The sequence below is a fragment of the Girardinichthys multiradiatus genome, chromosome 12, assembly GCF_021462225.1.
Source record: "Girardinichthys multiradiatus isolate DD_20200921_A chromosome 12, DD_fGirMul_XY1, whole genome shotgun sequence".
In the NCBI taxonomy this organism is placed as follows: domain Eukaryota; kingdom Metazoa; phylum Chordata; class Actinopteri; order Cyprinodontiformes; family Goodeidae; genus Girardinichthys; species Girardinichthys multiradiatus.
In genome coordinates this window covers 33,020,992-33,035,926 of record NC_061805.1, presented here as the reverse complement: position 1 = coordinate 33,035,926, position 14,935 = coordinate 33,020,992, and the positions used below count along the sequence as shown (strand labels likewise).

Here is a 14,935-nt window from a genome sequence, read left to right as displayed (position 1 = left end):
GCCAAACGTCGTTTTCAATGGTGCAAGGAGCGCAAATCTTGGGCTGTGGACAATGTGAAACATGTATTGTTCTCTGATGAGTCCACCTTTACTGTTTTCCCCCACATCTGGGAGAGTTACGGTGTGGAGAAGCCCCAAAGAAGCGTACCACCCAGACTGTTGCATGCCCAGAGTGAAGCATGGGGGTGGATCAGTGATGGTTTGGGCTGCCATATCATGGCATTCCCTTGGCCCAATACTCGTGCTAGATGGGCGCATCACTGCCAAGGACTACCGAACCATTTTTGAGGACCATGTGCATCCAATGGTTCAAACATTGTATCCTGAAGGCGGGGCCGTGTATCAGGATGACAATGCACCAATACACACAGCAAGACTGGTGAAAGATTGGTTTGATGAACATGAAAGTGAAGTTGGACATCTCCCATGGCCTGCACAGTCACCAAATCTAAATATTATTGAGCCACTTTGGGGTGTTTTGGAGGAGCGAGTCATGAAGGGTTTTCCTCCATCAGTATCACGTAGTGACCTGGCCACTATCCTGCAAGAAGAATGGCTTAAAATCCCTCTGACCACTGTGCAGGACTTGTATATGTCATTCCCAAGACGAATTGATGCTGTATTGGATGCAAAAGGAGGCCCTACACCATACTAATAAATTATTGTGGTCTAAAACCTGGTGTTTCAGTTTCATTGTCCAAGCCCTGTATATATATATATATATATATATATATGAGTGATCAAGTCAAACCACAGTCAATAGGGGTGCTAGACATGTCATGTCAGGCAGAGTTTAGAGAGTGGAAACAGGAACAGCTGGTTCTGCTTTCGGGTGCTGCGAAACCAGCTGCATATAGACCAAGATAATAATTAAGTGCAGAGTGTTTCAAAACACTGGGTCACATCTGCATGTGACCTTTTAGAATAGACAAGAAATATATGTGAGTGATAATGGTGAACATCAAGGTATATACATTCAACCTAACAGTATATATATATATATATATATATATATATATATATACATTACAGACCAAAAGTTTGGACACACCTTCTCATTCAAAGAGTTGTCTTTATTTTCATAACTATGAATATTGTAGCTTCACACTGAAGGCATCAAAACTATGAATTAACATGTGGAATTATATACTGAACAAAAAAGTGTGAAACAACTGAAAATATGTCTTATATTCTAGGTTCTTCAAAGTAGCCACCTTTTGCTTTGATTACTGCTCCGCACACTCTTGGTATTCTGTTGATGAGCTTCAAGTTGTAGTCACCTGAAATGGTTTTCCAACAGTCTTCAAGGAGTTCCCAGAGATGCTTAGCACTTGTTGGCCCTTTTGCCTTCACTCTGCGGTCCAGCTCACCCCAAACCATCTCGATTGGGTTCAGGTCTGGTGATTGTGGAGGCCAGGTCATCTGGCGCAGCAACCATCCCTCTCCTTCTTGGTCAAATAGCCCTTACACAACCTGGAGGTGTGTTTGGGGTCATTGCCCTGTTGAAAAATAAATGATGGTCCAACTAAACGCAAACCAGATGGAATAGCATGCTGCTGCAAGATGCTGTGGTAGCCATGCTGGTTCAGTATGCCTTCAATTTTGAATAAATCCCCAACAGTGTCACCAGCAAAGCACCCCCACACCATCACACCCCCTCCTCCATGCTTCATGGTGGGAACCAGGAATGTAGAGTCCATCCGTTCACCTCTTCTGCGCCGCACAAAGACACGGTGGTTGGAACCAAAGATCTCAAACTTGGACTCATCTGACCAAAGCACAGATTTCCACTGGTCTAATGTCCATTCCTTGTGTTCTTTAGCCCAAACAAGTCTCTTCTGCTTGTTGCCTGTCCTCAGCAGTGGTTTCCTAGCAGCTATTTTACCATGAAGGCCTGATTCACACAGTCTCCTCTTAACAGTTGTTCTAGAGATGTGTCTGCTGCTAGAACTCTGTGTGGCATTGACCTGTTCTCTAATCTGAGCTGCTGTTAACCTGCGATTTCTGAGGCTGGTGACTCGGATGAACTTATTGTCCACAGCAGAGGTAACTCTTGGTCTTCCTTTCCTGGGGCGCTCCTCATGTGAGCCAGTTTCTTTGTAGCGCTTGATGGTTTTTGCGACTGCACTTGGGGACACTTTCAAAGTTTTCCCAATTGTTCGGACTGACTGACATTCATTTCTTAAAATAATGATGGCCACTTGTTTTTCTTTACTTAGCTGCTTTTTTCTTGCCATAATACAAATTCTAAGTCTATTCAGTAGGACTATCAGCTGTGCACTGTATCCACCTCCTGCACAACACAACTGATGGTCCCAACCCCATTTATAAGGCTTGAATTCCCACTTATTAAACCTGACAGGGCACACCTGTGAAGTGAAAAGCATTTCAGGTGACTACCTCTTGAAGCTCATCAACAGAATGCCAAGAGTGTGCGGAGCAGTAATCAAAGCAAAAGGTGGTTACTTTGAAGAACCTAGAATATAAGACATATTTTCAGTTGTTTCACACTTTTTTGTTCAGTATATAATTCCACATGTGTTAATTCATAGTTTTGATGCCTTCATTGTGACGCTACAATATTCATAGTCATGAAAATAAAGAAAGAAGGTGTGTCCAAACTTTTGGTCTGTACTGTATATATATATATATATATATATATATATATATATATATATATATATATATATATATATCATCATTACCTATGAAAGGACCTTGAGGTATTAGAAAGATAAAAGACCCCGGAGAAGCAAAATGTAGTAGAAATCTCAACAAATACTATTACAGGCATGAAAAAAACTATTTGAGTTTTTGATTGCAAAGAGCTTTACTTCCTTCTTGATTCATTTGATTTTTCTCATACTATTCAATAGAGTTCAGAATAACAGATACTAGATCTGTTATTAATTCAGTTAATTATACAAAATCCCCTTTTTTTTAGGCCTTCTGTGCACTACTTTTAAACAAAGTAAACTATCATTTTTGCAATTAATTACAATTGTATCTAGTTTTATATCCGTGCAGTGGGCTATTTCTATAGTAAAGTGTTTACATCCCTCATAATTCGAATTCAGTTCGAATTCAAAAATACTTTATTAACGGGCAGGTGATACTGCACAGGTGTTCCTCATCTGTCAGCAATCAGCTGGGCTTCTTTAGGGAGTGGAGAGCCAGAGGAAGGTGTTCAGCCCGTTGTTGTTCACTTAGTGGTAAACGGCTCGACTCCTGCTTCTATGCAGCTTTGCTATCCTTGAAAACTAATCGTTTCATTGTTTTCCCTGATCTACAGATCGCGCCTTGTCGGGTGTTTCATGGAGTTATCTGCACCAGCCTATTTGAGTCTTTTCGGAAGGAGTGTGGAAACACATCGACTCATGGTCCTTGCTCTATTCTCCAACTCCAAGCCCAGCCTCTCAAGGAAAATCACCAAGCCTAACTCAGAGGAGCATTCACCTGCCTGTCCACCCTCCAACGTTCCCCTCAAGTCACAGTGGAGCTTCGCCGCAAAAAACAGGATAACACCTACTGGAGATTACTGGAATAAGTCGACTCACAGACTGCCAACCACAGACACTGTGGAGAAGGACTTATTCTCCCCACCGTCCAGCTCAGCCTCCCACTCAGTAAGTCAGCCGAAAGAAATCACTAACAGCAAGATCCTTTTTTCCTATGTCTGAGCCCGTCTAAGTTTGTCTATTTTTTTTTTTGTCTGGTATGCCTAGATAAACTCCAGTCCTATCCACTGACCCAGTTCTGGTTCCTGTTCATCCACTCACCGGGCTTAAGAATAAACTGTTTTCTAAACTTACTCTCTGCTTCTCGTGATTGTGTGGCATCAGAGTCTTAAACCCACCATTATGACACAGATCTGAAGAAGCCTCTGACTGAAGACACTGTTGTTGTACAACAGTGTCATGAAGAGGATCCTCAGGGTCCTCCATTATGTTCTTCACTTTCATTGATTCTGATGTTTGTAAGAATGATTTTTGGTTTGTTTTTTGTTTCTGTTTAATGTTTTGCCTCTTATACGCAACAGTGTAGGATGTAATACTACTACTGTTTTTTACCCTTCATTCATGCATACAAGTTAAACGTTTTCTCCAAGGAGGATGGCTTCAGATTTCTAAGGTATAATTATATACAGTTATTTCTGTTTCCTTTAAAGGTTTGGTTGGTATGGCAACAATTAGAACTTCATCAGAGAGATGAATGACTTCATTGTGAATTTATCCACTCACTGTTGGGAACAGAAACTAATGAATGTTTGAAAACAGACTTGCAATACCACATTTTACCTACAAAATGTCAACACCTTTTTAAAGCACCCATCAGTCACAGATCTGTCAGCTGCACTCCGATATATTTTATTCATCTTTTGATACAGTCTGTTAAGTTTGATGTGCCAGCTCATGCTCAAAAGTCTAGTCACCAGTTAATGATGCCTCGGACATGACCCCACAGCTTGGTGATCCACAGGTTTACCCCCAGTTCTGTCAGGTACTGAATCTCTGGCATCAACATTTTACGGCACAACTTCCGATGAGCTTTGTCCACATTCTTCTTTAGGTTATAGCCCATGATTGACTTCTCTCCAATGGGCTGCCAAGGCTGCATGTCTGTCTCCTGGATACTGCTGGCTTCCACTGCAGAGCCTCCCTCGATGCAGATTGATGCCATCTCTTTGTTTCTTCTCCTAAGTTCTGACACATCCTTGGCCATACGCTGCCGTCCATAGGCATCTACCTTCTGCCAAAATGTTTTGTTAAAGTGCTGGTATAGCTTCCAGTCAATGGCATTCCACTCAAGAGCCCTGGCCCTCAGCTTGGGGGTTAGTTTAGACACAGTGGATCCCTTACGGGCATTTAGCTTGAAGAAGAGCAAGTCATCCATCTCCCAGCAGAGAGCATCTTTGAGCAGGATCAGTGATTCCTCAAAATGTTCCACCAACATGACCAGATGGAAACGTTCCGAGATGTATCTGATTCCCTCGTCTACCCGTGGATCCTCCAGCTCCAGAGTGTTGTCCTGTCCAAAGTCAAAGAACAGCAGGTTCTTGAGGTAGAAGGAATTGAAGCCCTTTGGATCAAAGTAGCCGTGTGGGTCAAGCAGGAACTCTGCGAGCTTGTCGTCACCTGATATCTTCCAGGTAAAAGGCACCAGCCGGCCAAAATAGTGGAATGATGACTCAAAAAGTTCTGCCGGGTCTCTCAGAATGGTGATGTAGGATGTGTCTAAAGGAAGTAGCTTAGCCACTTCTGGAGCATTGAACCGCATGTGATTACAGATTATGTTGAAGCACATTCCAGGTTTGTAGTCTTTGACCTGGGAGCGCTGGAAAAGGGATGGATAGAAGAAGTCATTTCTGCTGTCAGGAAAAGCAAATTGAAGATGTTGTTTCTCTCCAAAACGGAACAGGATGTTCAGAAAAGTGCTGCTGGCCGTTTTGTGGGTCTTCATGAACATTATGTCCACTTTAGGAGAGCAGGGCTGGCTGGAGTTTTTTTGTGACGTATTAGTGGTTGCTTTAGGGTGAAGATGGGATGGGCGGTGGGCACAGGAGTAAGGCACTGGGATCCTACAGGAGAAAACATGAAAAACATAGAAGCTGTAAGATATTTGGAAACTGGAATGACTGATACAGGATGTGCAGTGCACTGTGAGAATATGCTTGAATGTTATTCATTAAAATTTTATGTGACTGACCAATATACTTGTCACTATAAAGTAGTAGTAGTAAGGTAGCAAAGTGAAGTGGGAAAAGGAAACATTTTCAAATTTGTTTTTACAAATATTGATGGGAAAAGTGTGGCGTTTACTTATTTACTTGTACTTTCACAATAGTAGCTGCATGCCTACGAAGACTACCTTTACACCTCTAGATGCTGAAATCTTTGCTCCTTCTTTGCAAAATAGCTTAAACTCAGTGAAACTGGAGTTAGAGTATCAGTGATCATCAATATTCAGGTTTAGGGTAGCTGTCATGCTGAAAGGAGAACCTCTATCCAAGCATTAAATCTTCTCAGCCAATAATAGGTTTTGTTCCAGGATTGCTCTGTGCTTAGCTCCATTCATCTTTCCATCAGCTCTAAAAAGCTTTTCAGTTTCTGCTAAAGAAATGTCCCCCCACACCATGATGCCACCACTATGTTTTGCCATGGATAACGTGCATTCAGGATAAGGTGCAGTGTTTCCACAACACAAAACATTTTGTATGTACATTATATTGCCAAAAGTATTTGCATGTCTGCTTTTAAATGTACATGAACTTTAATGACGTCCTATTCTTAATCTAAAGGGTCCAATTTGTTAATGGACCCACGGTTGCCAGCCATAGCAACTTTAACTATTCTGCAAACATCTTCCACAAAGTTTAGGAGTGTGTTCATAGTTAGACGGGAAAACCACAACTGCAGCCTCTGCTCTAATTCATCCCAAAGGTGGTTAAGAAGGTTGAGGTCAGTCAAGTTTCTCCACAATAAACTTTATACACCTGCAAACATGGAAGTGATTGGAACACCAGAATTCATTGATTTAGTGGTGGGACCCAGTACTTTTAGCATTATAGTGTAGGTCATGTAGTTCTGCTTTTAACTTCCCCACAACTTTATCAATGATCTGTCTGCTATGCTCCTTAGTCCTCATGATGCTGTTTGGTCACTAATGTTTTCTACCTCTGAGGCCTTCTCAGAACAGTTAAATTAAACTGAGATTAAATTACACACAGGTGAACTCCATTTACCAAATAGATGACATTTGGTTGTGTTGGATTTCATTTAGGAGTAACAGCATAGCAAGGAGCTGAATACAAATGCTGCCACACCTTTCAGAAAAGCTTTGTGTTGGCCTTTCAAAACAAATCCCAATAAAATACATTCAATTTCAGAGTTGCAGCATAACAACTCTGGTGCAAAGAGGATTGGGTGGCGGACGAAGGTGGAGACCTCAGCGGCCCGATCCCCGGAGGCTTAGGCTGGCTCTAGGGACGTGGAATGTCACCTCGCTGGGGGGGAAGGAGCCTGAGCTTGTGCGGGAGGTCGAGAGGGCTGGTGTGGGTTTGCTTGTTGGCCCCCAGCTCAGCCGTCTCGTGTTGGGGTTTACCCCACTGGATGAGAGGGTCGTATCCCTGCGCCTTCGGGCTGGGGAGAGGTCTCTGACTATCATTTCAGCCTACGGGCCGAGTGGTAGTGCAGAGTACCCGGCCTTCTTGGCGTCCCTGTCGGGGGTGCTGGATAGTGCCCCTCCCGGGGACTCCATTATTCTGCTGGGGGACTTCAACGCCCATGTGGGGAACGACAGTGACACCTGGAGAGGCGTGATAGGGAGGAATGGCCTCCCCGATCTGAATCCGAGTGGTGTTTTGTTATTGGACGTCTGTGCTAGTCACGGATTGTCCATAATGAACACCATGTTCAAACATAAGGGTGTCCATCAGTGCACTTGGCACCAGGACACCCTAAGCAGGAGGTCGATGATCGACTTTGTTGTCGTATCATCAGACCTTCGGCCGCATGTTTTGGACACTCGGGTGAAGAGAAGGGCTGAGCTGTCCACTGATCACCACCTGGTGGTGAGTTGGATCCGCTGGAGGAGGAGAAAGCCGGACAGACTTGGCAGGCCCAAGCGCATAGTGAGGGTCTGCTGGGAACGCCTGGCGGAGCCCTCGGCCAGGGATGTATTCAACTCCCACCTCCGGGAGAGCTTCGACCAGATTCCGAGGGATGTTGTAGACATAGAGTCCTAGTGGACCATGTTCTCCGCATCTATTGTCAATGCTGCTGCCCATAGCTGCGGGCGTAAGGTCTGCGGTGCCTGTCGTGGCGGCAATCCCAGAACCCGGTGGTGGACACCGGCAGTAAGGGATGCTGTCAAGCTGAAGAAGGAGTCCTATCGGCTGTGGTTGGCTTGTGGGACTCCTGAGGCGGCTGAGGGGTACCGTGGGGTCAAGCGTGCTGCGGCCCGGGCTGTGGCAGAGGCAAAAACTCGGGCCTGGGAGGAGTTCGGTGAGGCCATGGAGAAGGACTACCAGTTGGCTTCGAAGCGATTCTGGCAAACCGTCCGGCGCCTCAGGAGGGGGAAGCAGTGCTTCGCCAACACTGTTTATAGTGTGGGCGGGAGACTGCTGACCTCGACTGGGGACATTATCGGGCGGTGGAAGGAGTACTTCAAGGATCTCCTCAATCCTGCCGTCACGCATTCCCTGGTGGAAACAGAGGCTGGGGACTCGGGGTTGGACTCTTTCATCACCCAGGTTGAAGTCACCGAGGTGGTTAAAAAGCTCCGCGGTGGCAAGGCTTCAGGGGTGGATGAGATCCGCCCTGAGTACCTGAAGTCTTTGGATGTTGTAGGGCTGTCATGGTTGACACGCCTCTTCAACATTGCGTGGCGGTCGGGGACAGTGCCTCTGGACTGGCAGACTGGGGTGGTGGTCCCCCTTCATAAGAAGGGGGACCGGAGGGTGTGTTCCAACTACAGGGGGATCACACTCCTCAGCCTCCCTGGTAAGGCCTACGCCAGGGTATTGGAGAGGAGAGTCCGACCGATAGTCGAACCTCGGCTTCAGGAGGAGCAGTGTGGTTTTCATCCTGGCCGTGGAACACTGGACCAGCTCTATACCATCTACAGGGTGCTTGAGGGTTCATGGGAGTTTGCCCAACCGGTTCATATGTGTTTTGTGGACATGGAGAAGGCATTCGACTGTGTCCCTCGTGATGCCCTGTGGGGGGTGCTCCAGGAGTATGGAATCGGGGGCCCTTTATTAGGGGCCATCCGGTCTCTGTACAAGCGGAGCAGGAGTTTGGTCCATATTGCCCGCACTTAGTCGGACCTGTTCCCGGTGCATGTTGGACTCCGGCAGGGTTGCCATTTGTCACCGGTCCTGTTCATAACTTTTATGGACAGGATTTCTAGACGCAGTCAAGGGCCGGAGGGGGTTTGGTTTGGGGACCAGTGGATTTCGTCTCTTCTTTTTGCAGATGACGTGGTCCTGCTGGTCCCCTCTAGCCAAGACCTACAGCATGCGCTGTGGCGGTTCGCAGCCGAATGTGAAGCGGCTGGGATGAGGATCAGCTCCTCCAAGTCCAAGGCCATGGTTCTCGACCGGAAAAGGGTGGCTTGTCCTCTTCAGGTTGAAGGGGAGTTCCTGCCTCAAGTGGAGGAGTTTAAGTATCTCGGGGTCTTGTTCACGAGTGAGGGAAGAATGGAGCGGGAGATCAACAGACGGATCGGTGCGGCTGCCGCAGTAATGGGGGCACTCTGCTGGTCCGTTGTGGTGAAGAAAGAGCTGAGCCGAAAAGCAAAGCTCTCAATTTACCGGTCGGTCTACGTTCCTACCCTCACCTATGGCCATGAACTTTGGGTCATGACCGAAAGAACGAGATCCCGGATACAAGCGGCTGAAATGAGCTTCCTCCGTAGGGTGGCCGGGCACTCCCTTAGAGATAGGGTGAGGAGCTTGGCCATCCGGGAGGGGCTCGGAGTAGAGCCACTGCTCCTCCACATCGAAAGGAGCTAGTTGAGGTGGCTCGGGCATCTATACCGGATGCCTCCTGGACGCCTTCCTCGGGAGGTGTTCCAGGCACGTCCCACCGGGAAGAGGCCCAGGGGATGGCCCAGGACACGCTGGAGGGACTATGTCTCTCGGCTGGCCTGGGAACGCCTTGGGCTCCACCCGGAGGAACTGGACGAGGTGTCTGGAGAGAGGGACGTCTCTCCAGCTGAGTCTGCTGCCCCCGCGACCCGGTCCCGGATAAGCGGAAGACGACGACGACGATGAGCATAACAAAATGTGAAAGAAGTTCAAGAGGGATAAATAGGTTTAGAAGGCACTATAAATGAATAAACTGATCAAACTCTAAAATACGGTACAAGGAATAAGTTGACAGGTTTTCCACTCTGCTGCCAAAATATAAGAGGTAAAAATAAATTGCTTTATTATCTATGTAAAGTATTTCATAGAAATATATTTTAAACTTGTTAAACATCTTTTACTTTTACTTTACTATATGATATTATATACATTTCCTATTTTGTGTCAGGTAAAAATTGAATAAAATATTCAGAAAAGAAGTAACAAAGAAAAGAGTTGAATGAAACTGTGAGGGAGTGCTTAACTGGTTGGCTGTGGTTAGATCCGTCACACATTGTTTTACATGTCATCTGTAGTGTTGCAGGAGTCGAGTTCTGATTTTACACATTGGTTTTTATGAAATAAATATACATAAGCACTTTAAGTCTTACTCGGGCAGGTTGAAGTAGATCTGTTGGATGGAGAGGGAGTAAAGCAGGATCATACAGCTGGTGAGAAGTGTTCCCAGGATGAGGCCTTTAAACATGGACCTCCAATGTTTCCCTTCCTTAACAGCCATGGTCCAGCAGGTTTAAAGTCTACCTTAAAGAGACAGAACATATCTTCATTGTTTTCATAACCCATCATGCTGCTTTTTTGTTACATTCTCGTGTTACAAAAAACATGGACTTCAAAAATATTGTTAATGTTTCTTAAGTGGTTACTGCTAACAGGAGATGAGTCTGGAGAACACAATGACGACACCTTAAATAATTAACTCAGATCATTCCCTGGGGATTTAATTAGAAAGTGACTACATGTAGATTGCAATCTCGGTTCTTCGGTTTCAGAGCGTCCTGAGACAGAAACATGACCGACTGGAAAAAGAAAATTGCATTGTAATAGGGATGACAGCAAGAACAGAAGAACAAGTTCCTAGCTTTTAGAAAGTTGATCGAGCACATGCATAGATTAGAAATAAGCCTCTCACAGAGATAAAAAAGGACTTAATATGATCATTTTTGAATAAAAACAAATTAATAATTGTACTAATAACAGTTTATCTGTTTGTGGACTGGAGTACCGCTATGGACTGTAACTGAAGCTGCTGAGACACATGACCCAACAGGTGGGATATGAACTCTAAGTTCACATTTTTACGTTTAGATTTAGATGCCTTTGTGGGGCTCAATCAGGAACTCCGTAAGCATAACATGGACAGCCAAATTACATGAGGTGACACTGGTTGCAGTTATAATTCAATGGCTGGCAAAAAAAATCATGGTGTTTGAAATTAAGTGCTTGCTGTTCCTTTTTAAAGAATAAATAATGCAGTACAGTGGAAAATGATATAGTGCTCTCTCCTGCAGACTGCGGTAAGATGAGCTACCTGCTGACTCGGCCAGAACACTCAGCACCTGAAAATTTACAGCTTTAGATAACCCGTCAGAGCTATGATGTAGGGAATACGCTGTACATAGAGGGTTGGGGACGGGGCTTATTTTCAGACTTTATTGTCTTTTTCAAAGGAAAAATTTTTTACTAGAATGAGCTTCTGGTTCTTCTGTATTCAGTTGTTTATGGAGCAGTTTTATTGTTTTAACAAAAGATGTAGAAACTGTTTAGATGTTAAAACAGGAAATACTACAAAACAAATCCCTCCAGTTCCAGCCAACAAAAAAGCAAATACTCAAAAATTGACATCTCTTTTAATTTGATTAAAGTGAAGTGGTAATATTGAGTGTATAAAATTATTTAGGGCAATTATTTACTACTGTGCAAAATGAAATGGTGCTCTGACACAGCTAAATGTGGAGATCTTCTTTATCAAAGTGTCACAAATAATAAAAAGTTTAAAAAATAATTATAACATAAACCTAGATCCTAAAAATGTGGTTCAGAAAGAGTAACAAGGGATATGTTTTCTTTTCAAATTAATCAAAAATACACATTAAAACAACATGCCTTTCACTCGCCTGTAGGATATATCAGAGAAGTCCACTCCTAAAACATAGCAATTAAACATTACCTGGCAGTGGAGAAGCTCCTACCACATCTTAACATCTCCTGCGTCAGAAATCTGTTAACCTCTTGGACAGCAATTACCTGCTTTTAGTCTCCATGGTAACAGGGTTACTACACATTTTTCATATAAAAATTACAGACTTTTTGCACCCACTTTACAATATATAATACAAAAGATCACCATGAATTTACGTCAGGTGTTTCTACATTGTTGTGGCCTTAAACATGGAACCTGCATACACCAGACACCCAGAGGGCAAAGGAGAGGAAGAAGGGAAGGAAGGACAGGAAGGGCAGGAAAGGAAAAAGAGTGAAAAGAAGGAAACATGGAAGGAAATGTAGAAGAGCCAAGGATGGGAATAAGGATGGACACAAGGAAAGCAAGAAAGGACAAAAGAAATGAAGGACACAAGAAAGGAAAGAATGAGAGAAATCATATTATATTATATTATATTATATTATATTATATTATATTATATTATATTATATTATATTATATTATATTATATTTATTATTTTATTTTATTTTATTTTATTTTATTTTATATTATATTATAAATGGGAATATGGTTTTCCAAAAAGACCATATAGTACAGATGAAAGCATGGAGACAACACAACCTACTGAAGGACAAACAGAGTATCAGAATGTATCAGAATGGCAAAGGAAGGGCATTTAAGTGACTTTGATAACTGGATGGTTCTTGGTGTCAAACAGGGTGGTTTAAGTATTCCAAAGACTGGTGATCTGCTGGAATTTAACACACAACCGTCTCTGGGGTTTACAAAGAATGGTCCAAAAAACAGAAGATATCCAGTGAGGGTGTGGACAAAAAAGACTTATCAGAGATATCAGAGATCAGACCATACAACAAGCCCATGTTTCCATTGGTGTTCTTAATAACTTATAATTACTATGTTGATTAGCCTTTAACACTCCATATTATATAAACCATATTGCATCACAAGATTTATGTTTATTGGAACAGTATTCTAATTTAAGAAATAATCCATCAATGTGGTCACTGTTTAGTTACTAGGTTACTATCTCCAATTTGAAACATGGGCTTTTATTCGATCTCTTTCAAGATTATTACCTGTTATCAACAGACTATGTTGCTATTTCTGAACAGCACTGAGACGTTCGCGGCTTTTCCTAAAGCATTTGTTTATTTGAACATGGTTGTCCCTTAGATAATTATAACAGAAGTTATAATATTTTGTCCTCAATCGCCTTAATCAACTATTTCTATTAATTTATTGTAGTTGCAACTTCAAAAAGTGATTTTTTTCCTGGAAAATCTCTTTAAAAAAGAAATATCCTGGTGGTCTTCACAATCGTAGTCTTAATCGTAGTGGCATGGTTTCTTATAGAAATCTGAATCTGTATTAAAGATCCTCTTGCTTGAGTTAATAATTGCTGTTAGGGTTTGGACATCATTAACTCAACAGTAGTCCTGTTTTTTTATGAGCTGATTCCCATAAGGCTTCCTTAACGCAAGGCGAGAGAAGTGGAACGACAGAAAACTGAAGTTTTAGTCAAGCAGAACGACAGAGGCAAAAGAAGAAGTCCAGGAAGCACTCTCTGGTAGTCTCATGTAAGAGCCTGTGACATCTTCAGGTGGTATGGATTATGTGTGTTTAAAGGCAAAAGTGAGAGAGTACTTGAAAAGTATTCAAAAGTAAGTATTAAAATGTGAGAGATTCCAGCAACCAGGCACATGTAACCACATGTAGGATCTGAGAGTTCTGGGGTATATAAGAATGATGCAAGGAAATAAGAAGCAGTTATTGTCCAACAGAAGTCAACAACGTGGTCAGAGATTGTGTCAGAACTAATTTTAAGAAAATCTCGGATTTTGGAAGTTCTAGAGCCTCAATTACGACTGAAGGGTGTATTGAAAGCGGTTCAATCCTTGAGCCTGAAGAGTTGAGGCTTCCGGATTTCGAAACCTCTCAGAACTCCTGATCACTCTGTGACAACTGAAGAACTTATTCGATCTACTGTTGGAATCCTGATTAGGATTATTTTTATATCTTTAACTTTTCAAGGTCCTTTCTGTATTTCTGATTTGATTCAAATATATACTTCTTCCCGTAGTCTCAGCTAATTGAATCAGAACCATTTAGTGGCCCCGCACCTGCTTCAGAACTGGAGGAGACCTATCTTTCCAAGCTGTTGCACCCAGACTGCGAAATGAACTGCCCATCTTCCTAAGGAGTCTGGATTTTGTGGATACTTTTAAATAGCAGAGACATTATTTCAAGAAGCTTGTAGTTGGATTTTAGCTTGTATGATTGTGTTTTATTTTCTGTACTGTTTATTGATGTGTATTTTGTAAAGTTACCCTTCTGGTGAATCACTTTGTGGCATTTGTCTGTGAAAACGTGCTTTATTAATAAAGCTTTACTTACTTCTTAAATTTCTTAGAAGATTAGAATATTACTTAAGACCAATAAAAAATATTTTAATACAGTAATGTGGGCCTAATAAAAAAATTGTTTAAAAGCTGATTAAAGGTTGTTTTTTCAAAAGGTACTTTTAATCTTTCAAAGGAGTCTTGTCATATCCAAATTTCTTTGGATATGACTGTATGCCGTTGCTTTTGTCCACACCTAACCGTGATTAGGTTGTATAACTACATCTACTGTCATTTGTCTGCACTTAATTCAAAATGAAATAACGGCCAGGAGCTTTGCATGAATGCACCTCAGGTCAAAGTCGACTCTTTATTGCTGCAGTGCTAAAAATAGCTTAAGACTAATACTGCTCCCAGAAATAATCTTCATATATCACACAATTACATCCTAAAAATGCTACAGTTATCAGCAATATTGTAATCTGTTTAATAATTACACAGAATAATAGCTTTAAAAAAATAATAATTTTAGAGCAAATGCATCTCAAATCACAGAAGAGGAATTTCTTACCCTCATGTATTTATCCAAAGAGAAACAACTGAAATTTTAGTTGTCCTACTGCACCATGTTGTCTATCCAATTCTGGATGAATCAGGGAAGTTAATCTCCTTCTTTAGGCTCCTTGTGTGTCTGAACTTAACATGCTCATTCTGACTCCAGCGCTCCTCTCATCACACGTCCAACGCCACAGCTCCCATTCATC

At 42.6% G+C, this 14,935-nt stretch overlaps 1 protein-coding gene across 3 annotated transcripts; it reads right to left on the bottom strand.

Annotated features, from left to right (window-relative positions):
* Positions 1 to 4,348: 4,348 nt before the first annotated feature.
* Positions 4,349 to 14,935, bottom strand: gal3st1a (galactose-3-O-sulfotransferase 1a). Of its 3 annotated transcripts, none has more exons than XM_047381950.1 (3): positions 14,743 to 14,935; positions 10,240 to 10,390; positions 4,349 to 5,578 (listed from the first exon to the last, which is right to left on the bottom strand). In XM_047381950.1, exons 2-3 carry the CDS (start codon positions 10,365 to 10,367, stop codon positions 4,429 to 4,431), a joined length of 1,278 nt encoding a protein of 425 aa, XP_047237906.1. In that variant the 5' UTR covers positions 10,368 to 10,390; positions 14,743 to 14,935; the 3' UTR covers positions 4,349 to 4,428. The 3 variants fall into 3 exon arrangements, with proteins under 3 accessions (XP_047237906.1, XP_047237904.1, XP_047237905.1); XM_047381948.1 differs by lacking the exon at positions 14,743 to 14,935 and adding an exon at positions 11,817 to 11,968; XM_047381949.1 differs by lacking the exon at positions 14,743 to 14,935 and adding an exon at positions 11,817 to 11,927 and having other exon boundaries at positions 10,240 to 10,386.